At 47.9% G+C, this 22264-nt stretch overlaps 1 protein-coding gene across 2 annotated transcripts in view; it reads right to left on the bottom strand.

The window, feature by feature from the left end:
* Fer1l5 (fer-1-like family member 5) overlaps nucleotides 1-22264 on the bottom strand; it is a 54877-nt gene that overhangs the window by 13930 nt on the left and 18683 nt on the right. For both annotated transcript variants that reach the window (XM_087567595.1, NM_001431348.1), the window contains 12 exons: nucleotides 21051-21094; nucleotides 20881-20963; nucleotides 20694-20788; nucleotides 19421-19552; nucleotides 17740-17917; nucleotides 6662-6786; nucleotides 5789-5889; nucleotides 4950-5127; nucleotides 4710-4865; nucleotides 3567-3695; nucleotides 995-1158; nucleotides 636-750 (listed from right to left, as the gene is read on the bottom strand). In XM_087567595.1, coding sequence (XP_087423721.1) covers nucleotides 636-750; nucleotides 995-1158; nucleotides 3567-3695; nucleotides 4710-4865; nucleotides 4950-5127; nucleotides 5789-5889; nucleotides 6662-6786; nucleotides 17740-17917; nucleotides 19421-19552; nucleotides 20694-20788; nucleotides 20881-20963; nucleotides 21051-21094 — 1500 coding nt within the window. The remainder of the gene's footprint in view (nucleotides 1-635; nucleotides 751-994; nucleotides 1159-3566; nucleotides 3696-4709; nucleotides 4866-4949; nucleotides 5128-5788; nucleotides 5890-6661; nucleotides 6787-17739; nucleotides 17918-19420; nucleotides 19553-20693; nucleotides 20789-20880; nucleotides 20964-21050; nucleotides 21095-22264) is intronic.

The following is a 22264-nucleotide window of genomic DNA, read 5'->3' as shown; positions in this document are numbered from 1 at the left end:
ATAAAATGTGTGTGTGTATATGTGTGTGTGTGTGAGAGAGATTGTGTGTGATTGTGTGTGCATGTGGGAGTTGGGGCTGGTGCACACACGTGTTCATGCATGTGGAAACTGGCTATCATTCTTGTTGCTCAGAAGCCCATCCACCTTAGGTTTTGAGATAGTGTCTTCTACTGGGATCTGGGGCTTGGCCTGCTAAGTTAGGCTGTCTGACCAGCAAGCGATAGGGGCCTACCTGTGTCTGCCTCTGCACTGCTAGGATCATAAGTCTGTACCGCCATGCCTGGCTTTTTATATGGGCACCGTGGACACAACTCAGGGTCAAACTCTAACTCCTGGGTTCAAGTGATCCTTCTGCCTCATCTCCCAGAAGAGTTGCACTGTGAGGCAGGTACCACAGTGCCTGGTTCTTCCTGTCATCCTATTTACAATATCTGCAGATTGCCATCCTCAAGTACAGCCCCTTTATCGGTGCTAGAAGAGGGCATCCAGGGCTAGAATGCTTATCTGGGGTCCCACAGCTTAGGTAGAACAAGGCTCAGACAGAGCTCTAGCTGCTGAGCTACCCCAATTTCTGACTCTTCCCATCTGGTCCTTGCCATTCCCTGTGTACCCTAGGGCAAAATGGAGCTACCTACCACATCCGTGTTGGGGATAGCTGCAGGCACCCAGGCACCTGTGGCGTTGCGACTCTGGTTCTCGTACACCTCTTCCAGAACCTGGCTCTTGTTGATGTCTATGTCCAGAAGGAGTCTGGGAAGCAGTGATACCCCAGGTTCCTAGAGCTGTCTGAACACTCAGGGTTGTCTCTGCTAGCTAAGCACCCCTATGTGACATCCCACCTCCCTTGAGCAAGGCAGAGCCTGGCACACAGACAGGGTATTGGGTAGTGATGTTGGCCCTATGTATTCCCACTCACGGGGACTAGAACAGTGGCTTGGGGCCCACTGATTAGCCCTCGAAGGTGAGACATGGTCAGGGCTTGCACCGTCCTTACCTCCTCTGAGGCTCTATTACCCAGTCGGCCTTCCAATGCCATTCTGGGGGAGCCCTGAAGTCTGTCTTGGGGAGAGCCTTGCGTCCCATGACATCTGAGAAGTTGGGGCAGTAGTATAGCCCTTGCTGTCCCCAGTCGTCTTTGATCTTGGCTTGATTTTCATACTGGGGAAGGAGAGTCCCAGTCAGTGCCCATACCTCCTTCACCAACCTCCTAGCATTGGGGATGTTGACACACTTGATCCCTAACCTTTAGAAATGTAGTAGCCAGGCAAGATGGGGTCATAGCTCTACTGAATCTAGGAGACTGAGACTCAGTAGTCAACACTACCTGACGTTGCTCAACTATCAGAGAAGTAGTGTGATGGCTGGTTAAAGTCTGCATCCTCAATGTGACCTGCCTACTCCCTAGTCAAATGCAGACATGAAAAATCCAGTCCTGCTATACAGTCATCCTTCTGTGCTACCCCAGGTCTTTTCTCGTACAACTCTTTCTATCTACCTCTACATCTATCTTATGCAGGACTGCTTAGATACAACTGTCCCTTGGCAATCTCAGGGAATTAGTTCTAGAATGTCCCTGGGTACCACAAGCTATGCTCTAGTCCCTTACACTTTAAAATGGCCTAGTATCTATGTGTAACATACACTTTAAATCATCTGTATGTGTCATAAGACCTAATCCAACATCATCACTATGTTAGCAGTTGTTCTAGTGTGTAGTTAAGGTCACAGTGACAAGGAAACAGGTATATTCATGCTTGGTATATGTGGTGGTTTGAACATGCTTGTCCCAGGGAATGGCACTATTAGAAGGTATATGGCCTTGTTGGAGTGGGTATGGTCCTGTTAGAATGGGTGTGACCTTGTTGGAGTAGGTGTGTCACTGTGGGCGTGGGCTTTAAGACCCTCATCTTAGCTCCCTGGAAGTCAGTTTTCTGCTAGCAGCCTTCAGATGAAGATGTAGAACTCTCAGTTCCTCCTGCACCATTCCTACCTAGATGCTGCCATGCTCCTGCCTTGATGATAATGGACTGAACCTCTGAACCTGTAAACCAGCTCCAATGAAATGTTGTCCTTTATAAGAGTTGCTCTGGTCATAGTGTCTGTTCACGGCAGTAAAATCCTAAGACAGTAGATATGCAGCCATCACAGACTTAACTGCATTTTAAAGCTATGGCTGGTTCAGTAATATAGATACTGTTGACATAGGGAGCTGACTGTGTTATGATATATTGTCAACACATGCATCTTAAAAACATAACAATGGTTTTAATGCAATACTTTTCTTTTGTAACATAGCACTGGTTGGCCTGTTACTTCTTATGTAGCCCGGGGCAGGCATGAACTCCTGCCTAAGCTTCCCAAGTGAAGCTGAGATTATGTATAGATGTTAACTAACTAAAATCAAAATAACAAACAAACAAACAATACCCCAACACACATACAAAACCCTTATAATTCTATAACTTAAAAAGCCTGTGTTGGGCTGGAGAGATGGCTCAGTGGTTAAGAGCACTGACTTTTCTTCCAGAGGTCCTGAGTTCAATCCCAGCAACCACATGGTGGCTTACAACCATCTGTAATGGGATCTGATGCCTTCTTCTGGTGTGTCTGAAGACAGTGACAGTGTACTTACATATAATAAATAAATAAATAAATAAATCTTTTTAAAAAAGCCTGTGTTGTGGACTCCTGTCTTCCAGACATGACACCACTATTGTTGTCCTGAAATCTGGTCAGCTGTGACTACCTATGGGAAACTAGCAAGATGTGGGCCCCTGTTCTTTTTTTGGGGTTCATGAGCAGCTTACAAGGCTCATGGTCATCTCTCTTCCCTAGTATGTGTGTGTGTGTGTGTGTGTGTGTGTCTGGTTCTTTGCTCTGTCAAGGGTCACCTGTCTGAGGTGGACAGGCATTTGTTCACATCTTCCCAGAAGAGGTTACACAATAGCCAATAGTCTGACACTCAGCCCTTACTTCCTGTTGCTGGCAGAGATACTTTCCTGAGCCAGATTTCACCCAAAGAGCAAAGGTTACCCCTTGCCCTCAGCAGAGCAGTCTGCCCAGCTGTTCCCCCGAATCTCTGATGTGCTGTGAGCAGAAGCCCCATCTCAAGTTCCTTTTACACTTCCTGGGCTCTCCCTACCTCCCATGACCTCCAGACTGGTCTGAAGATCTGGGTAAGGGTGTGCAGGGGTCCTAAGTTCCCTTTGGTGACAAATAGACTCCGTACAATTTGGAGCCCTGATCTGTCCCCGTGCCTTGAAAAAGCTAGGCAGAAGCTCTCAATGAACTTCCACCAGGAACAGTGTGGCCAGGCATCAGAGGGCCACACATTCATTTCTTAGAATATGTGAGCAGGGACACCAGACTAGCACCATCCACAACCGCTGTCATCACTGCCACCTCACAGAATTCTGTCACATTGGGTCCAATATGTTGTCTCTCTACCCTCCTTCCTGAACCACATGTCCCTCTGTCAGGCCTCCTCTTCCCTGCCTTGGGCTCTCTGCCTTGGCTCCTTCGACCCCAACCTCCAACTGCCCTTGGACGTCTGTCCGTCTGCTCACCGTCTCTGCATACACCACCATGGTGCCCTGCTGAAGCAGCTTTAGATTCTTGCTGTGTTTGACGTTGCCAAGCCACATGCAGACCCGGAGGTAGGCTGGGAGTATGTTCTGTCCTTCCCCTTCTGGGTACTGAACCAGAGGCAGATCAATCCCATGGGATGTGTCACTCCCCGGGGAGGAGGGGCATGGGGGAGGAAGAGGGTGAGGGAATGGGCCACATCGACCCCTTCTGACCAAGTCCTGGGAGCAAGGGCCCTCCCATCAAATTGTGTGCTGGAGTCAAAGAGTCTGCAATATTACAGAGCTCTTGGCTGGTTGCCAGTACTGAAAGGTGACTGAGTTCTGCTCTGGTATTCACAGAGGGAAAGGGCAGGCAAAGAAAAAAGATAGGGGTGTGGAAAATAGGCAAGGCTGCCTGGGGAACCGAAGGAAGGTGATGATGGTAGCTTTGGTGATGCTAGCTGCCATCGACTGCCTACTGCTTCATCACCATGCTCTAGTACTTTGCTAAGCACGCCAGTCCTCATATCCCAGTGAGGGTGTCACCAAGCCCATGGGCCCAAGGAACACACTGAGGCCAGGATTCAGTCAGGTACTGGACAAAAGGGGAAAGGGGCTTTGCATGCTGGTAGAAAGGGCAGAGAGCAGGCATATTTGGGATCTGGGAGGGCCCAGAGTGGCTTGTCTGTTGACAGGGTTGATACAGGTGTCTAGGGCAGGCCAGGCAGGCTGGATTTTCTCTGAGAGGGAATAGGAGCTTCTGATCTGAGGAGCCTATACCAAATCTTACACTCACAGAATGTTCTGGAAGTCATCCAGTTGTGGTTCGAAGGAGAGATAATGAGGTATTAGACCAAGTGGTAGGCATGGGAGTGATGAAGGGGGTGGGGGATTTGAGGAGCATTTACCACGGATGTGGGCTGGGCAGCAGCTCACACCCAGAGAGGTGCAGCCCCCTCCCTACCTCTAGGGACTGTATGAGCTCAGTTCTACTTAATGCAGGATGAGGGAGAGAACATGTAGGCCATGTCCTCAGGGGCTTCGGGGGGGGGGGTCCCCACATGGCTTTCGCGGAATCTCAGGGATTCTCTCTGGTGTATTGGGAGACCACATCTTCCCTGGAAGACACCCCTTCTTTCCCACCTGTAAGAGGAGGTTCTGAATCTTCCCACAGAACTTGCCAGAGCTCATGGGTCCTGCTGTGGAGAACAGGACAGTGTGGGCGGGTATCCGAGCATAGGCCACTCGTTTTTGCCCGGACATCAACCAGATCAGCACATCCGGGAGGCTTTCCTGGGGCTGCCAAGGTGGGAGAACATCAGGACCTGTGTGGCCAGTTCTGGGTCTCACCATCACCATCCAGCCAGTGCAGCCAGTGCCCACCTCAGGGATCACAGTGTTGAGACGGCGCAACCAGTCCTCTGCTGTGCCCACCATGTTCACTGGCTTGGCTTCCTTGGCCCTTTGCTCAAGTTGCTGCAGGAGATAGCTGCGAAGCTTCCATTTATTCTTGTCTAAGTTGTTAGCTCTGGGCTGATCAGTCATACAAGGCAGAGGGCCCCTGAGGCCGGGACAGGTTAGGAGGAAGGTATGTGTACACGGTCCTACTGCAGGCCAATGTTTCCTTTCTAGCCTGAAGCATCTACCGGACCCATGGCTGGCCTGACCTGGGAGAGAGATGCTTAGCTCTCTCCCTAGGAAGCTAGCTTTCTGTAAGCCTGACTTAGACTCTCACGCTGCCCTCTTCCCCCCTTGAAGCCCTGTGGATGCTAGGTTGGTTCCCAAAGACTTCTTGTGGGTAGAAGTTTTCCTCTTCTAGAGAAGAGCCTAACCTAACCATTGGGGGAAGTGGGGGTTTGGGCACGGAGAGGCTTCCCAGTGAACTTGAAACAGCATACTGGATGTAATGAACAAAGGCAAGAGGCGTGGTGCGAGAGGCGTGGCATGGTAATAGTGTGGGCTGTTCTAGGCAACGGAGATCTGTCCATGTGCTACAGACCTCTAGTGTGGGCATGGAGCCACAAAGTCTGTACTGGACTGGAGTTCAGGAATGTTCCACATGGGCCGAAAAAGTAGCCACGTGTGGGTTCAAGCTAAGGGAGATCTGAGAAGTGTTCCTGTGGGGTAAGGGTTCACTGGGCACTCCGTAGAGCCTCCGGTTTCTAGTCCGAGCCTCACCCAGCTCAGCCCAAGCCAACCTCAGCCAGGGTACTCATTCCTACCGGCAGTCCTCCTGCAGATCCTTCAGCAGTTTCTCCCACTGTTGGAGCAGAGCTGGATCCCTGGGGTTCCGTATGGATTTCAGGATGTCCAGGTTGGTTTTCTGCCCATTGAGAGAGAGAGAGGGAAAGAACAGGCCTCAGCCTGGAGCTCTCTGAGATAGGCTGAAAGACTGATAGGCCAGTAATCTGGTGATGTCAGTTCCAGACTGCCCCATGCCCTAGCAAAGCTAGAACACCCTGTCTTCCCGACTTCCCATATCCAACAGAGGAAATGGGGGATGGACATGTGCAGATGCCCACCCGCAAACAGTAGAATGGCATGACGAGGGAGGTGCTATACACATAGGCCTTTTGAGACCTGTGCTCTTTGACAAGAATCTAAAGCTCTTTGTGATGTGGCCCCTCCTAGCCCCTCTGATTTCCGCAGTACTTCTGTGGCCCTAGTTCCTCTCATGGCTTCAAACACTGTGCATCTCTGTGACTTCATACATATTATTAGCTTTGTGCTCCCATCCCCAAAACTGCCTATGAATTTTTCAAAGCCCTACTGCCCTCTTAACCACCTCCTAACTGTGCTCTTTCCCCTCTCCATCCCCATCTCTCTGATCCTAAATCTCTTGGCTCCTGTATTTCCATGGCAACCCTAGTTGCACTGCACAGTAACTGCATCTCTGACCTCTGCAGCCACTGAGGACAAATCTGTTTATCGATCACTGTGACTTCAGTGCCCGATGCTGTATCTGGCATACTTCTGAGTGGTGTGGGGGTCCCAATATCATGCTGTAGACATATGAGGGGTGTGACTGGTTTCCTAGTACCGTGATATACGTTCCTCAGCCTCCCAGCTACCCCAGCTCCCTCCTGCACACTTACCAGGCGATCCCGGGTGACGTGAAGGAGGTTAAGGCAGTTCATCCGGAAGCTGACATCCTCCCAGTTGGAAGTCACAGCTACCACGGGCTTCGTGTTGTACCAGGGCACATAATGGTAGCTAGTCCCTGAGACACAGAGATATAGGATGGAGGGAGGTGGGATATGTGAGGAACCAAACTAGAAGGTCCTAACCACTGTCTCCTAAAGAATTGCTCCTGGGCTACCTTGGTTCTCAAGGATCGGCTAACCATGCCAAGTGGGTACTCAAGCTCAAAGCAAGAGTGGGCACTTGAACATGGCGGGTTCCTACCGGGTATATACTGTGTTCAGTGTGTCATGTGGTTTTCCAAAGCCCCTGGTTTACAGGTAGGGAATCAGGTTGGTGCTGATGTGGGTGCTGGGAACTGGCATAGCAACAAGAGCCACCTTCCCTACAGTAATCTTTTTCTGCAATTCCCTGCTGTGTTGGCCTCAAAGAAACAATCACAAGTGCTCAAAATATTTAAGCAGAAGAAAACCCAGTAGGACAATACCCAAACCTTGAAAAGTTGATGAGCTTCTATGGCATGGGAATACAGCAGAAAGCTGGGCTCTACCCACTGTGGACAGGTTAGCAGGACACCCTATGTTCTGTGAATCCTGAAAGATACATTGAGGTCCTAACCCTGCTGCTTCAATATACCATCTAACATGGAAATAGGATCACTGATGATATGATTAGTTGACGGGAGGCCATTCATTGTGGGGTAGGGTGGGTCCTTCAGCCAATATGACTGAGAGGCAGACAGAAAGATAGTGTCCCTGTGAAGGCCCAGGATCATCAGGAAAAATCAAGGGAACAGAATGACTCATCTGCAAGATGAAGAACTCCAAGGATTGCCCTTAGCACTGTCCTGGAGAACCAACCGTGCCTCCCTCACTTCCAACTTCCACCTCCTTATTATCTTTTTGTTATTATTGTTTTACTTTTGAGATAGGGTTTCTCTATGTAGCCCTGGCTGTCTTGGAACCCACTCTGTAGACCAGGCTGGCCTCAACACAGACAACTGTTGTCTGCCTAATCCTCCTGAGTGTTAGGGTTAAAGGTGTGTGCCACCATAGCCTCCTGTTGTCTTATTTTAAACTTTTAAAATTAACATTCTTCTTTTCGTTACTCAAGCTTGCGTGGTTTGTGTGTGTGAGCGCAGGCCTTCCCATGTGTGTGAGGGTGAAGGTTGGAGGACTACTCTCAGGAGTCAGTTCTCTCTCCTTCCACCAAGCAGGTTCTGGGATTTGATCTCAGATCACCAGGCCTGCACAGTGACCACTTCTGCCCACCGAGCCATCTCTCCACTCCAGAGTCGCCATTTTAAGCCACCCAGTTTCTTGGACAAGGTAATGTCAGACCGAGAATGAAATGCGGATACCCAAAAACCTCTGCTCTCAGGGTCAGGATGAAGAAGAGATGGCCCATCACCCACAAGGGGACAGTGAGGACACCTGCCCATCTCCCCTATGACTCTCGGTGGTGGGGTCAGATAACTCAGCTTAGCATCCTGAGACAAGCTACTACTGAAGTCTGAAGGGTGCCAGACAAGCAGGTTGGATGTGGCTCCTTGGCAGGAGCCAGGTCGCTGGAGTAAGGGACAGACAGATTTCCCTGGAGAATGAAATTTGAGCCAGACCTCAAAGAATTCCCACAACATGGAGAGAAAATTAGCAGTTTAAAAATGACACATGCGTCCCCTAACCCAGCAATTCCGGTTCTGCTGTAAATACTCCACGGGGAGGCGAATACCGCCTTACTAAGAGATGTGAAGAGAAGGCTTGTATAGCAGCTGTGATTGGAATGGGAAAAGGTTGGAAAACGCTAACATGCCCTCCACATTAGAATTATGGTAATCAGCCATCCCTTAGGGCTGTCGAGGGACTGGTTTGAGGACACCCTGTGTTATCAAAATCCACACCCGATAAGTCCCTTATAATAAACACATAGCATTTGCATAGGATCTCCCTTCACGTCCCTATACTCATGATCTGCAGAGTGTTTATTATTACCCCAAGCAGGGCAGATTCTATGCAAATACCTGTTACTCTGCTATGTGACATTCTTTACAGGACAGTGACAAGAACAACAATCTGCACATGTTCAGCATAGATGCGGGTTCATGTGTGAGTACATGTGCACAAATGCACATCTCTGTGTGTGTGTGTGTGTGTGTGTGTGTGTGTGTATGCAATCTCAGTCTGTGCAGAGCACGTATGAGTCTGGTGCTTGTGCACAGCATGGGGAGTTCAGAGGAGAGTGCCAAATATGAGTCCCAAATGTCTTCTTTTATTTTCTGCCTGTTCCTTTGAGGCAAGGGCTGTCCTAAAACCTGGAGCTTGTCTTGTTAATTATTTTATTGTGCTTGTCTGTGTATCACATTTGTGCTGGATTCCTGCGGGGCCTAGAAGAGAGCACCCAGTCCCCAGAAATTGAAGTTATAGATGGTTGTGAGCCACCATATGGGTGCTGGGAACCTAAGCCAAGGTCCTCTGGAAGACAGAGCATCCAATGCTCTTTTTTTTTTTTTTTTTTTTTTTGGTTCTTTTTTTTTTCGGAGCTGGGGACCGAACCCAGGGCCTTGCGCTTCCTAGGTAAGCGCTCTACCACTGAGCTAAATCCCCAGCCCCGCATCCAATGCTCTTAACTACTGAGCCATCTCTCCCGGAAGAGCTCAATTTACTTGGCTAGGTGGCAACCAACCAGGCCCAATGATCCTCCTGTCTCCACTCCAACCTCAGGTTGCAGGCTTCTTATAGGGGAACTATAATACAAATTCCAATCCTCAGGCTGGCACAGCAAGCCCTCCCTTCCGAATGCCAAACCAGCTCTTGTTTTGGTATTTTTCAATTTCTTTGTCTCAGGTAATGTTTCTTATGTATACATTATAATTATACATGGTATACATACATTGTAATACTTGTGTATAAGGGGTTGGGGATTTAGCTCAGTGGTAGAGCGCTTGCCTAGGAAGCGCAAGGCCCTGGGTTCGGTCCCCAGCTCCAAAAAAAAAAAATACTTGTGTATACATTGCTGGTTCATTCTATCTCTCTATCTGTCATCCATCTATCTATCTATCTATCTATCTATCTATCTATCTATCTATCTATCTATCTCTACTCTATCTATCTATCTATCTATCTATCTATCTATCTATCTATCTATCTATCTGGTCTACAGGATCTCTCTACATAGCCCTGGCTGTCCCAGAACGCTCTATGGAGACCAGTCTGGCCTCAAACAATTCACCTGAATTGTTTGCCTCCAACATGTTGGGACCAAAGGCCTGCACTACAACACCTGGTTTGTTTTAGTGTTTTTGATGCCCGGTTAGTTAAATCTGGTTGTCTACATGCTTACACATGGCTGACTATATTCACACAGCAGAATACTAAGTACACGGCAGTGAACATAAGTTTCAGCTATATCCAAGGATATGTTGATCTGCGGCCACATTTTGCAAACTGATGAAGAAGGTAAAGCCTTTCAAAAAATATGTGTAATACATGTTCTTTAATATGGAAGGAAGAGATGGAGGTTAGGAGTACAGTGGCCCTTGGTGGGTACACGCACAGGCCACTAGGGTGTCCATACTGCATCACCTTTGTCATCTGAGTGCTATTGTTTGGTGTGCTTACCCCAGGATTGGTCACTGAACTCTGTGCTTTGTGTGGTTTTTCCAAGAGTATGTTCTTCTTGAATCAGATTTTTACTTTAAAAAACAAATTGAAAAATAGCACTGCCCTGCTCAACAGGATGGTAGAGAAAGCCACCCGCTGTCTTTCTTTCTGTCCTAGGGCTATGGCTGGTGTTGAACTTGTGCTAACTACAAATATTTTTTATTGTTAAGAATACAGTTGGCCATTTGTATCCTGTGCACAGAAAAAAACAGTGAGGACAAAAAGGACAAAGCCAGTGTTTGCAGTGCAGAGTGTGCGGCCGTTGAACATGCCGCTGAGAAGAACAAAGTGGCGGAAGGCGGGCACGGACAGGCCTTTCTGAAAGGATCTAGAAGTTTCCAGATGTAGCCTGGAGAGAGCCAGTATGAAAGATATGGACAAGAGACTTAAAAATAGGGGCATGAATAGGCTTCACAATCAATAAAAAGAGGTCCACAACTTAGGTTCTGAGTACGAGCCCAGGATCCAAGATGCCAACTTTCTTCTGTTCTTCTTAGAGAACTTCCAAATGCAATGAGATGGAAAATAAGTCCATTTCCAGCAATTGGGGAGACAGAGATAACCTATAGACTCAAAATACACATAAGGACTGCAAAAGCAATCTGGCTTCCATGGAAGCTCTGAGGAGCAAAGACAACAGAAAGCAAGAGCCACAGCAGGAAACAAGGCTTGCTGGGAGGAGGTCTTGGAGAAAAGTTCACTCCCCAAGGAAGCAGGGCTCTGAGGATGAAATGTGAGCTCGGCAAACAGCCAAGAAAAAGCAAAAACACCTGAGAAAGACAACTTTGGGAAGCCCCAGAGTGACATTTACTTACTTAGACAATTCACTGAGGCGTAAGAATTTCTCAAGTGACCAAAATGAAATGGAAAGACAGAGTCAAAGGGGGGTAGGGGTGGGCTGTGTGAGGAGGGGCTGCGATTGGGATGGAAAGTGAATAAACAAGTAAATTAATGGGGAAAAGGGGGCCAGGGAGAAAACGTTAACTAGAAGAGAACCAAGGGGAATTGGGAACCCCATTTGTGGCAGCCCCAGAAGAAGGCACAGAAGAGTTCTTTACCTCAGAACATAAAGCTAGTCAGTCAAGGTAAGGATAATGCTGTAAACAGACAGTAAATATCGTGGTTTGTATACATTTGGCCCAGGAAGTGGCACTACTAGAAGGTGTGGCCCTGTTGGAGTAGGTACATCACTGTGGGTGTATGGGCTTTAAGTCCCTCATCCTGGCTGCCTGACAAAAGTTGGACTGGGGTATCACTTCGATAAGCCTCACCATGCTTTCGTTTGGAAGAATGTGGATTTGGGACGCCATGGAATGTCTTAAGTGGGGCTTAATGGGCTATCCTAGTAGGAATATGGAATGTGGAAGACTTTATTACTGAGAGTGATTTGAACTAGGCAGACCCGGCCCAAGAGGTTTTACTAGAAAAGAATTTCAGTATGTGGCTTAGAAACTATTTTTGTGGTATTTTGGTGAAGAATGTGACTGCTTTGCCATTGGCCAAAGAGTCTGCCTGAGGCTAAGGTGAAGAGATTTAGATTAATTGCTTTGAAAAAGGAAGTCTCAAAACAGCCTGGTATAAATTCTGTTGTGTGGTTATTAAAATCCACTCTTACGAAGAGCATTTTAGTGAAAAGGAGCAAGCCGAGAAAGGAAAGATATAAAATATATGGTTTAAGTATTAAAGGGGCTCCGGGAAGCAGAATGGAGCTGAATCCTATGCTCTAGGAGAGTGCAGATTAAGGGAGTGGGACTTTGGGGCAAGACCCTATCCAGCTAAATTTAGATCCAGGCACGGTGGTACACACCGCCATGAAGATAAAGCCAAGCAGATCTCTGAGTTCAAGGTCATCCTGGGACAGAACAAGTTTTAGGTGAAGAAAAAACTTAAATCCAGGGATTTGGCACACACCTTTAATCCCAAAAGACAGGCATACAGATCTCTGAGTTCAAGGTTAGTCTACAGAGCCAAGGCAGCCAGCTTAGGCCGTGAAGGAATTGGAAAGGAGGAAGCTAATGATAATGTAATAGAACAAGGGGGCCATGTTCCAGCTCCTACAAACAGCAGAGCACAGCAGCTTCACCCATGTGGCTCTGACTTTAGAGTCCAGAATAAAATCGACTACTGGCACAATCGATGCTGGTTAGCTGGAGCTAAGAAATTAGTGGTGATTAAAAAGAGACCAGCATCAGTGAGGTGTAATCTGGGAAGCGTTTTCTGAGAGCACAAAGAAGTTGTGTTCCAGAGATAGCCAAGGTTGTACCTCCTGCTGCAGCTGTACTTGGTAATGTGTAAGAGTCACCCAGGTGGTACAGGTTTTGAAGGCATGAAGGGGCCATGAAGAGCAGCTGAGGCTGGGCACTGTGAGAGGCCATAGAAGGCCATTGGTGAAAGTGCAGCCTCAGCTGCAATTGATGGCTTAGGACTGAAGGAGTCAGGCAAAGGATGTGAGGCTTGGCACCATGAAGAGAGCCTATGAGAGGCTACTGGTGAAGCCTAGTTGCAGCGGAAGACTCCAGTGTATTGGAGATGCCAGTACCATGGGATGATCACCATGAACAGCAGCAGCAGTGGAGTGGATCACCCTGAGCTTAGAGTGCTACAGAGGGCAGAGCTGGAGAAGTGACACCAACCCTATGAAGGAGCCCAGAAGATCATGTGTGGATCCCAAACATTGAAGCAAGAAGCTTTAACATTGAAGTTGCCTTGGAGACCCCAAGATTTTCGAGTTGCCATAGCCATAGGATATCTCCTGAGGAACACTGCTAACAGGGAGTGGAACCAGCCCAGAAAAAGAAGTTTGTTGCAGTCAACAAACATGAAAAAGGAGGTGGAGATCTGAAGACAGCTTTGACATCAGACATGGAGATGCAGAGTTTGGAGTTTGCCCTCCTGGTTTTCTGTCTTGATTTGGGGAATTACAGTTAAGTGATTGGATGGATCTTAGAAGAGAATTTGAACTTTGGACTTTTAACATTGTTGAGACTGCTATAGACTATGGGGACTCTGGAAACTAGACTAAATATATATTTTTATTATGCTATGGCTAGATATGGACTCTCATGTTTATACAAGCCTATGGGGGCTGGGGAGTGAAATGTCATGGTTTGTATATGCTTGGTCCAGGGAGTGGCACTATTAGACGTTGTAGCCTTTTTGGAGTCACTGTGGGTGTAGGTTTTAAGTACCTCATCCTAGCTGCCTGCCAGTGAGTATTCTGCTAGCAGCCTTCAGATGAAGATGTAGAACTCTCAGCTCCTCCTGCACCAAGCCTGCCTGGATACTGCCATGCTCCCGCCTTCCTGATAATGGACTGAACCTCTGAACCTGTAAGCCAGCCCCAATTAAATGTTGTCCTTTATAAGAGTTTCCTTGGCCATGGTGTCTGTTCACAGCAGTAAAACCCTAACTAAGACAGTAGGTGAACACCACAAAATGTGTGTGTAGGTTGATTCAAAATAAGTCATCGAACTAGATACACAAACCCTCCAAACATTTTTGAAGGAAAAAAATAGGAGAAACAATTTTATATCCTAAGGTAAGGCCAAGTTCTTGAGATATGACACCATAGGGGAAAAATTGGATTTGACCTAAATTTAAAAAAAAAATGACATCTCAAAAGATTAAAAAGGGTGGTGGTGGTGGTAGAGCATGTGTTTAATCCCAGCACTTGGGATGCAGAGGCAGGAGGATCTCTGTGAGTTCAAGGCCAGCCAGGGGTACACAGAGAAACCCTGTCTTCAAAACAAACAAAAACTCAAACAATACAGACAGACAGACAGACAGACAGACAGACAGAGCAGGGGAAACAGCTCAGTGTTAAGAGAACTTCCTGCTTGTCCTGGTTCCATTCTATGTCAGATGGTTCTTAACAGTCGGAAGCTCCAGCTACAGGGGACCTGATGCCCTCTTCTGGTTTCATAGACACAGACACATAATTAAATAAACAACCCCCCCCCAAAAAAACCAAAACTATAAAAATAACCTTAAAAGGGAGAGAGATAGGATAAGAAATTTTAGAAAGAGACCACAATATATGTCTAATTAACCTTTAGGTATGGTGCCAAAGTAATTCAATGCAGAAATCAAATGTTTCTCAGCAAATAGTGTTGAGTTGGCTGTCTATCTAGAAACAATGAATTTCAACCCCTCCCCTTACACAACATACAGAAACTAAGTCAAGACCAATGAGAAGGACCTGTGGGTAAGGACGCTTTGCACCAAGCCTAATGATTTGAGTTCAGTTTCTGGAATGTGAAGGGGAGAACCAACTCCCAAAAGCTGTTCTCTCCTATCCACATGCATGTGTGCAAACTGTGGCACACCTGCTCTCCCGTCTGGCACCTGGCTTAGGCAGGAGGATCTTGAGTTCAAAGTCATACCCCCCCCCCCAAAAAAAAACCCAAGATAATAAGAAAAACCTCTAGGGACCTCTGACCTCTAAGATGCATTGTTCATAAAGGCGCTTTTCCACTGAGCCTGACAACCTGAGCCCCAGGACCCAGAACCAACTCCCCCATGTTGTCTCTGACTTCACTTATACAAATGTACATTCATATGTGTGTGTGTGTGTGTGTGTGTGTGTGTGTGTATGTGTGTGTGTGTGTGTGTGTGTGTGTGTGTGTGTGTGTGTATGGGCGCGCACAATAAGCAGACATAATAAAAAAATGTGATAAGCAAAAGACTTAAACAATCCTTTCAGTAGATACGTGTAGGGCTAGGGGTGTAGCTCCTAGGCGTGTACCAACTCTACCTCACATTCTAGAAGCCCTAGCTTTGGCCATCAGTACCACATAAAGGGTCTTATGGCACATGAATGTGAATCTAGCAGTCAGGAAGTCGAGTAAGGGGGCTCAGTGACTAAGAGCACTGACTGCTCTTCCGGAGGTCCTGAGTTCAAATCCCAGCAACCACATGGTGGCTCACAACCATCTATAATGGGATCCGATGCCCTCTTCTGGTGTGTCTGAAGACAGCTACAGTGTCTTGCAAATAACTAAATCTTAGAAAGAGAGAAAGAAAGAAAGAAAGAAAGAAAGAAAGAAAGAAAGAAGAGAAGAGAGGGAGGGAGGAAGGAAAGAAAGAAAGAAAGAAAGAAAAAGAAAGTAGAGTAAGGAAGATCAGAAATTCAAGGCCATTCTCAGTTACATCGTGAGTTTGGGGCCAGCCTGGGCATCTAGAAACCCTATCTCAAACAACAAAACAGAAAGGGGGTGGCTAGTCTATATTTTAAAGGGAGTGATAAGTGCACGATACACAGATCTGACAGAAGATTTGATGTATAAAGCACTAAGAAAGATAGAGCCAAATGATTATACACTGGAGGAAAAGCTGGAGGGAGGGTAAGGGAAGATGACCTGTGTACGCAGATGCTCAACCTTTGTCTATAGTGAGAAAGAGCACATTGCAGTCACATGAGATGGCTTTCCACATCCAGTAGCATGGCAACATTAAATCCCTGGCAGCATCAAGTACTGGTGAGAACAGAGAGCAAAAGGAATTCTCATCCCATGCCGTTGGGAGTGTAATTTGGCGTAATCGCTTCTGCTCTGAGACTCCCTCCCACCCCTAGGTATATAATTTAGAGGAACCCCTGTCCTTGTGACCAGAAGACATGTATGAGAATGCTTACAACAGAGTTATTATACCAAGCCAGCTTATCTATATACACTATATAATTTGTGGTCTGATCACACAGTGGGATGCATTCAGGAATGGAAACAAAATGTAGCTACCCAGAGCCAAGTCCTGTTGGGCAGAAGGCAGAAGGCAGAAGGCAGATGCATACGCATGGATGGAGTCCCGTCCAATACAACAGAAGAGCATGTTGCTCCTGGCTTCCGTACACAGACAATCAAAGCAAGAGAGAAAGGTTGATGAGCCTAGGAGACGGAATCAGCTATTTCTCATACGAAGGGACCTTTTAAGGCCATGGCAGCCTTCTGCGTATTAGCCGGGTGATAAATTTGTGAGAAGTCACTTTACCCTTCTATAAGTGGTCCATATGCATCTTTAGTGCTTTTTGCATACATATTTCTCACTCTAAAAACAGCAGAATTTTGTTAAATGGGAGAAGCTGGCTAGTCAGAAAGGACCATATGTCAGACAAGGAAAATGTATGGAGACAAAGTAGATTAGTGGCTGTCTACAGCTGTGAAGGTGAGAGAGCAAGGAGGAGGGCTAATGGGCCTAGGGTGTCTTTCGGGAGAGAGGAAAGCATTCTAAAACAGGCTGCAGTAACGGTTGCATAACTGTGAATATCCTAAAATCCATGCGATTGTACGCTTCAAAAGGGGCAAATTATATGTTATGGGAGTTCCGTCTCAACAGAGCGTTTATTTAAAAGTGTAGGTAGGGAAGTGGGGCCCACACAAAGCACCCTGAGGGGCGCTGAGATGTGAGGCTGACAAAGGGGAGGAGAGACTAGTCAGGAGCTTTCAAATCTTAACATGAACCCACATCACCTGTGGGCCCCCACAGTGCGCTGGGCTCTCTTCTTAGATTCTTTTGATATTTATAGGTGTGGATTGGGTCAAAAATCTGCCTTTTTAACATGCTGATGCTGTTGGCCCAGGGGCTGTAGTGGACAGGTAAGGTTCCTGGTTAGTTCACAATGGATGAGGAGATGGATGGATGGATGGATGGATGGATGGATGGATGGATGGATGGATGGGGTATCTGGAGTGGACAGATGAAAGTTGAATGGCTCAATAAATGGATTGGGGCCTGGAGAGATGGCTCCATGGATAAGAAGAGCTTGCTGCACACCTATGAGGACCTGAGTTCTGATACTGTTTAAAGAGCAGGTTGTGGCCATGTTGGGGCTGTGCCATGCATGATGCAGACAGGGGCACTACTGAGTACTGGTAAGGCCACCAGCCTTACCCCAGTAACAGAAGAGTAAGATGGAGTGACAGAATAGGACATCCAACGTCCTCCTTTGGCCTCTACAAATGCACACAGAAGCTCACACATGTGCACAGACAACTGCACGCAGAAATAAACTAAACAGAGAGATGGATGGAGAGTAGAGAGAGGACCAGTAGATAATTGGGTGGCTGGTGGTTTTCTATTCTAGAGGTCACCACCCCCTAGCTATGCAATGTCTGGCAGGTGACTTTACCATCCTGAACTTTGTCGTTGTCATGTGTGGAATGTGTGTCAAGTGACCAGATGTGCTGCTCATGCCTATCATTCTAGCACTTTGCAGCCTGAGGCAGGGGGACCATGAGATCAAGGCCAGCCTGGACTACATAGTGAGACCCTAGTAAAAACAACTGGAATGTTCAGGAAATGTTCTATGGGCCAATGCCCCTAGAAGAGCCTCATACACACATGGGCTACCTCAGTTTCTGCTCGAATCTGACAGTTACCATCGTATATCACCGGGCTGTGCTGTGTGGTGGACACAAGAGGCTTGTAGTTTGGATCCATCTTGTTTCCATAGTGGCCCATGCTGACCTCAAATTGAATCAGGTCCTTAAATTTGGGCATCATGGTACAGGAGAGGAAGACAACGCACAGCCCATACTTCTGACGATACTGCTGCATCTAAATCGATAACCACAGACACCTCAGTACATACAGGATGAGTAAGGCTGTCCTGACAGGCAGAGGAAGGGCACCCTTGATCACAGAGCATGATCAAGTGTTCTGTACTTGGCTTAGGATGAACCAGACCATTCCTGAGACTGTGCACTGGCTGATCAAGGGCAGTTGTTCCCAGGATCTCCGTCACCTGCTCCACTCCACCCAGCTGGCCCATTCCCTCCCTTTCTGAAGCTGGGCAGGAGGGTCTTCTTCATAGTCAGGTTTGGCTCTGAGGTAAGAGAAGTAGAACAACAACACCACACACACACACACACACACACACACACACACACACACACACACACACACACACACACACACGAGCCCTGTTCTTGGTGGCTCTCAAGTCATCCTCCCTTATACAAAAAGGCTGCCCCTTTCTACTACTGCCTCAGCTACCAACTGTCCCCTAATTATGTCTGTTCCTGCTGTGCCATCCAGGAGCCTGGGTCCTTTGCATACAATAGCTGCTCATTCCTATTGCTAACATCTGCCCTGTTCCCTCCCTCCTTTGCCTCCCTTCCCTTCTACTCTCCTTCCCCTACCTCCTTTCCCCTTCTCCCACTCCCTCCCTTCCTCTCTTCCCTTCTTCCTTTTCTTTCTTTCCTTTTCTAAAAAGACATTTTTGTTGTGTAGTCCAGGCTGGCATTGAGTTTATGATGGTTCTCTTGTTTCAGCCTTCTGAGTGACAGGATTACAGACATGAGCTACCACAGCCACCAGGTTCTCCAGTCTGTCTCCTTCCCTGCCTCTCCCCTCTCCCCTCTCGCTCCCCTCCCCCCTCTCTCCTCCATCCTCCCCCCTCTCCCTCTCTCTGTGTCCGTCTCTGTATCTCTCTTACACACACACACACACACACACACACACACACACACACACACACACACACACACTCAAGATCTCTGCTTTCTTTTCCTCCCCCTCCTCTCCTGTTGTGGTACCATGTCAGGGTCTCAGCTCTATTCAGTCCTCTTTTTCCTGGGCCTTTGTTCCAAGACCTCAGATTCAGTTGTGATGTGCTTTTTACTGCCAATGTAGCTGGCAGGTTCCAGGCTGAGCTATGTATATGTCTCAGAAGCCCATACCAGAGATAGGACCTGTCACCTCCCATATTCCTTTCTTCATTCAGGGAGCCCATCTTGGTGGCAGACACTGTTGACCACACCATCTCCCAAGACTAAAAATAGGCAGAGCTTGTGGGAGTCAGCCTCACTTTTGTCTTCTTTGCAAGGGGTCTCTGGACATTCAGGGTTCCTGACCACTAGGGATTTGGCTCAGCATGAAAGCCCTGGAAAACGCTTGGGGAACCCTCCAGTAGACTGACCAAGCATCCTTATGTTCCCAACAGATTGGTGACCAGTGTCCCTTGCAGTGTCAGAAATGCGCCCCCCCCCTCCACAAACAGTAGATCGGGGGAAGCAGAGAAACCCTTTTTTCCCTGGGTTACCTGTCTCCTGTGATTACCTCCACCTTGATCACTTCCTGAGACAGGTCCTTCATCACAGAGTCTTGCTGAGACTTGATCTTGGTGACTATCTCTATAAAGATTCGGCCACGGTAAGCTAAACCATCCTTATTAACAGCATCGAGGATGCACTAGAGCAACAGAGAGAGAAAGGGATGACAGGGAAAAAAAAAAAAAGTAAACGGATCTCTCTGGAATCCACACAGCAAAGGAAGACTATCCACGGACAGTCTGCTTGGGGATGGCTCCGCCCACAGCTCTGCTAAAGATTCCCAGGATGCTTCAGTGTAGAAGAGTGCCCCTCTTGCTCGTTCTGGCTGACCTGGAAGGACTTGAATTACCCGAATGTTTGTTTGGAGCTTGGAGGGAATGGTAATCTCTTACCAGAGTGAGGGTTCCCTATCTGGCCGGTCAATGTATGCTCTCCCTCTGTGTTGAAAGTAATTGATCCAAGAAGAACACAAGAGCCCCCACAAAAGGCCAACTGAGGGATCCCCTGGCCTTGTGGGCAAATTCCCAGCAAGAGCTGACTGGTGGGAGACAAAGGCTGAGGAGCCATGGGGTGACATGGAGGACGAGACAACACTGTGACAACTCAGGGTTCCTCTCACAAACTCCCTTCCAGTCTTATCAAGCAGACCCACACTTTCTCTCCTATATATCTTATTTTTTTACTTAGGTGTGGGGTGTGCCACGACACGAGATTGGGGATCAGAAGACAACTGCTCAGAGTTGGCTCTCTCCTTCCACCATGTGGGTTCCAGGGCTGGATGCAGTTCACAGGTGTGGTGGCAAGAAGCATCTTTACTGGTTGGTCCATCTTGCCAGCCCCCCGCTTCCCCTTTTAAAGACAAGGTACTGCTTTGCAGTCTAGCTGGCTCCCAACTCATGATCTTCCTGCATCAGCCTCCCAAATGCTCTCATTCCCTTCTTGATTAAGCCAGCTTGAGTTGGGTTTCCAGCACAAATCAGTAATGTTGAACGGCCCTGTATTTTTTTTTTTCCTAGCTGTGGGAAACCTACCAAAGGTCTCATCTTCAGTGTTCCTCAGTGACTAGATAAGGCATCCCATTTGTCCCTTTCTGGTACCTCAGCTTAGGACTCCTGTATTCATGGCTGTTTATATACCCATGCCCATCCTCTTCTGGAAGGAGGTGGACAGAAGCCAGGCAGAGTCCCCCCTGGACATTGCTAATCCTCTGGTGCTTCACTCACAGTCAACCTTACCTCTACTGCCCCCTACCCTCACCCAAGCTGACAGGAAAAGCTTACAGTGCCTTCCTCTGTGGTCCTGAAAGGGGGCTTTTCACCCCCACGGAGAGTCAGGAAGCTGGGACCAAAGCAGGGCAGGAAGCCAGAGTACATCCCTGGAAGGAGATAGAGCGCACTCAGGGGCTTGGGTGGGACAGGTGCAAAGGGAAGGATCCTAGGAAGGGAGGGGATCCCATGAATTGCTTGCCTTGGATCTCCTCTCCGGTGGACGAGATTTGGCTGAGGCACAAGCTGGCAGACCCAATCTCATCCCGGCAATTGCTTTTGGAGCTGGGAAACACGCTGCAGGCTGAGCCCAGGCCCATCTCTGCCTCTTCCTCCCCAGAACATGGGTCTGCCTGTAGCCCATTTGCTCACCAGTCCAAGACTCTGAATTTGATGTAGCTAGAGAGGCAGGGCAGCTGCGAGGGAAGATGGGAGCGGGAGGGGGGAGGGGGAGGAGAGTGAAGGTACACTAGTGTGGCCATGGTCCTCAGGGGACCTTGCAAGCACTTGGGAGCGGCTGCCTCAGTCCATATTCAATCTCAGACAAGCCAAATTTATCGCGGTGCTTGGGCACTTTTGGGCTCCCAGGCTTCCCACATTCAGGGGCTGCTGGTAAGGACGTGGGATGCTGTAACAGTGTGTCGTATCCATTTGGTTTGTAAGATTTATTTTGTATAGATGAATGTTTGCCTGTGTCTGTGTAAGTGCACCACATGTATGTCTAAAGAGGGCACTGGATGCCCTGGAACTGAAGTTACCAGCTGTTATGAGCCTCCACTTAGGTATTTGAAGTAAACTTGGGTCCTCTGCAATAGGGACCGGAGTTCTTAACGACAGAGCTATCTCTCCAGACTCTGTCTTGTATTTTTTTTTATGATGTGGACCTCAGACTGTCTTGTATTCTTGATATTAGCTTGTCTGCAGTTTAAATTCCAGGGCTGGGGCTGGTGAGATGGCTCAGTGGGTAAAAGGGATTGGTGTGCAAGCCCAATGACTTGAGCTCAACCCCTTAGTACAGACAATTCCCTCAAGTTGTTCTTTGTGTCCTTGGCACATGCATTCCCCCACACATACACAATGCCATGGGTGACCTTGGAACTGAACCCAGGTCCTCTGTAAGAGCAACATGTGTGGGGTTGGGGATTTAGCTCAGTGGTAGAGCCCTTGCCTAGGAAGCCCAGCTCCGAAAAAAAGAACCAAAAAAAAAAAAAAAAAAGCAACATGTGCTCTTTTTTCTCTCTCATTAATTTACTTATTCACTTTATATCCCAATGTGGTCTCCCTCCTCTCCTCCCAGTACCACCCTCCCACCTCTCTTTTCTACTTCCCCCTCCCCTTCTCTGAGGAGGAGAGCCCCTCTACTCCAGGTACCAACCCACCCTGGCACATCAAGTCTCATCAGGACTAAATGCATCCTCTCCCATGGAGGCCACACAAAGCAGCCTAGCTAGGAGAAAGGGATCTAAAGGCAGGCAACAGAGTCTGAGTCAGAGATAGCCTCCACCCCCAATTGTTGGGGGACTGAACTGGCTAGTTTTGTGTGTCAACTTGACACAAGCTGGAGTTATCACAGAAAAAGGAGCCTC

This window comes from Rattus norvegicus, chromosome 9, assembly GCF_021556685.1.
Source record: "Rattus norvegicus strain SHRSP/BbbUtx chromosome 9, alternate assembly SHRSP_T2T, whole genome shotgun sequence".
Classification (NCBI taxonomy): Eukaryota; Metazoa; Chordata; class Mammalia; order Rodentia; family Muridae; genus Rattus; species Rattus norvegicus.
This window is presented reverse-complemented; position numbering and strand designations above follow the sequence as displayed.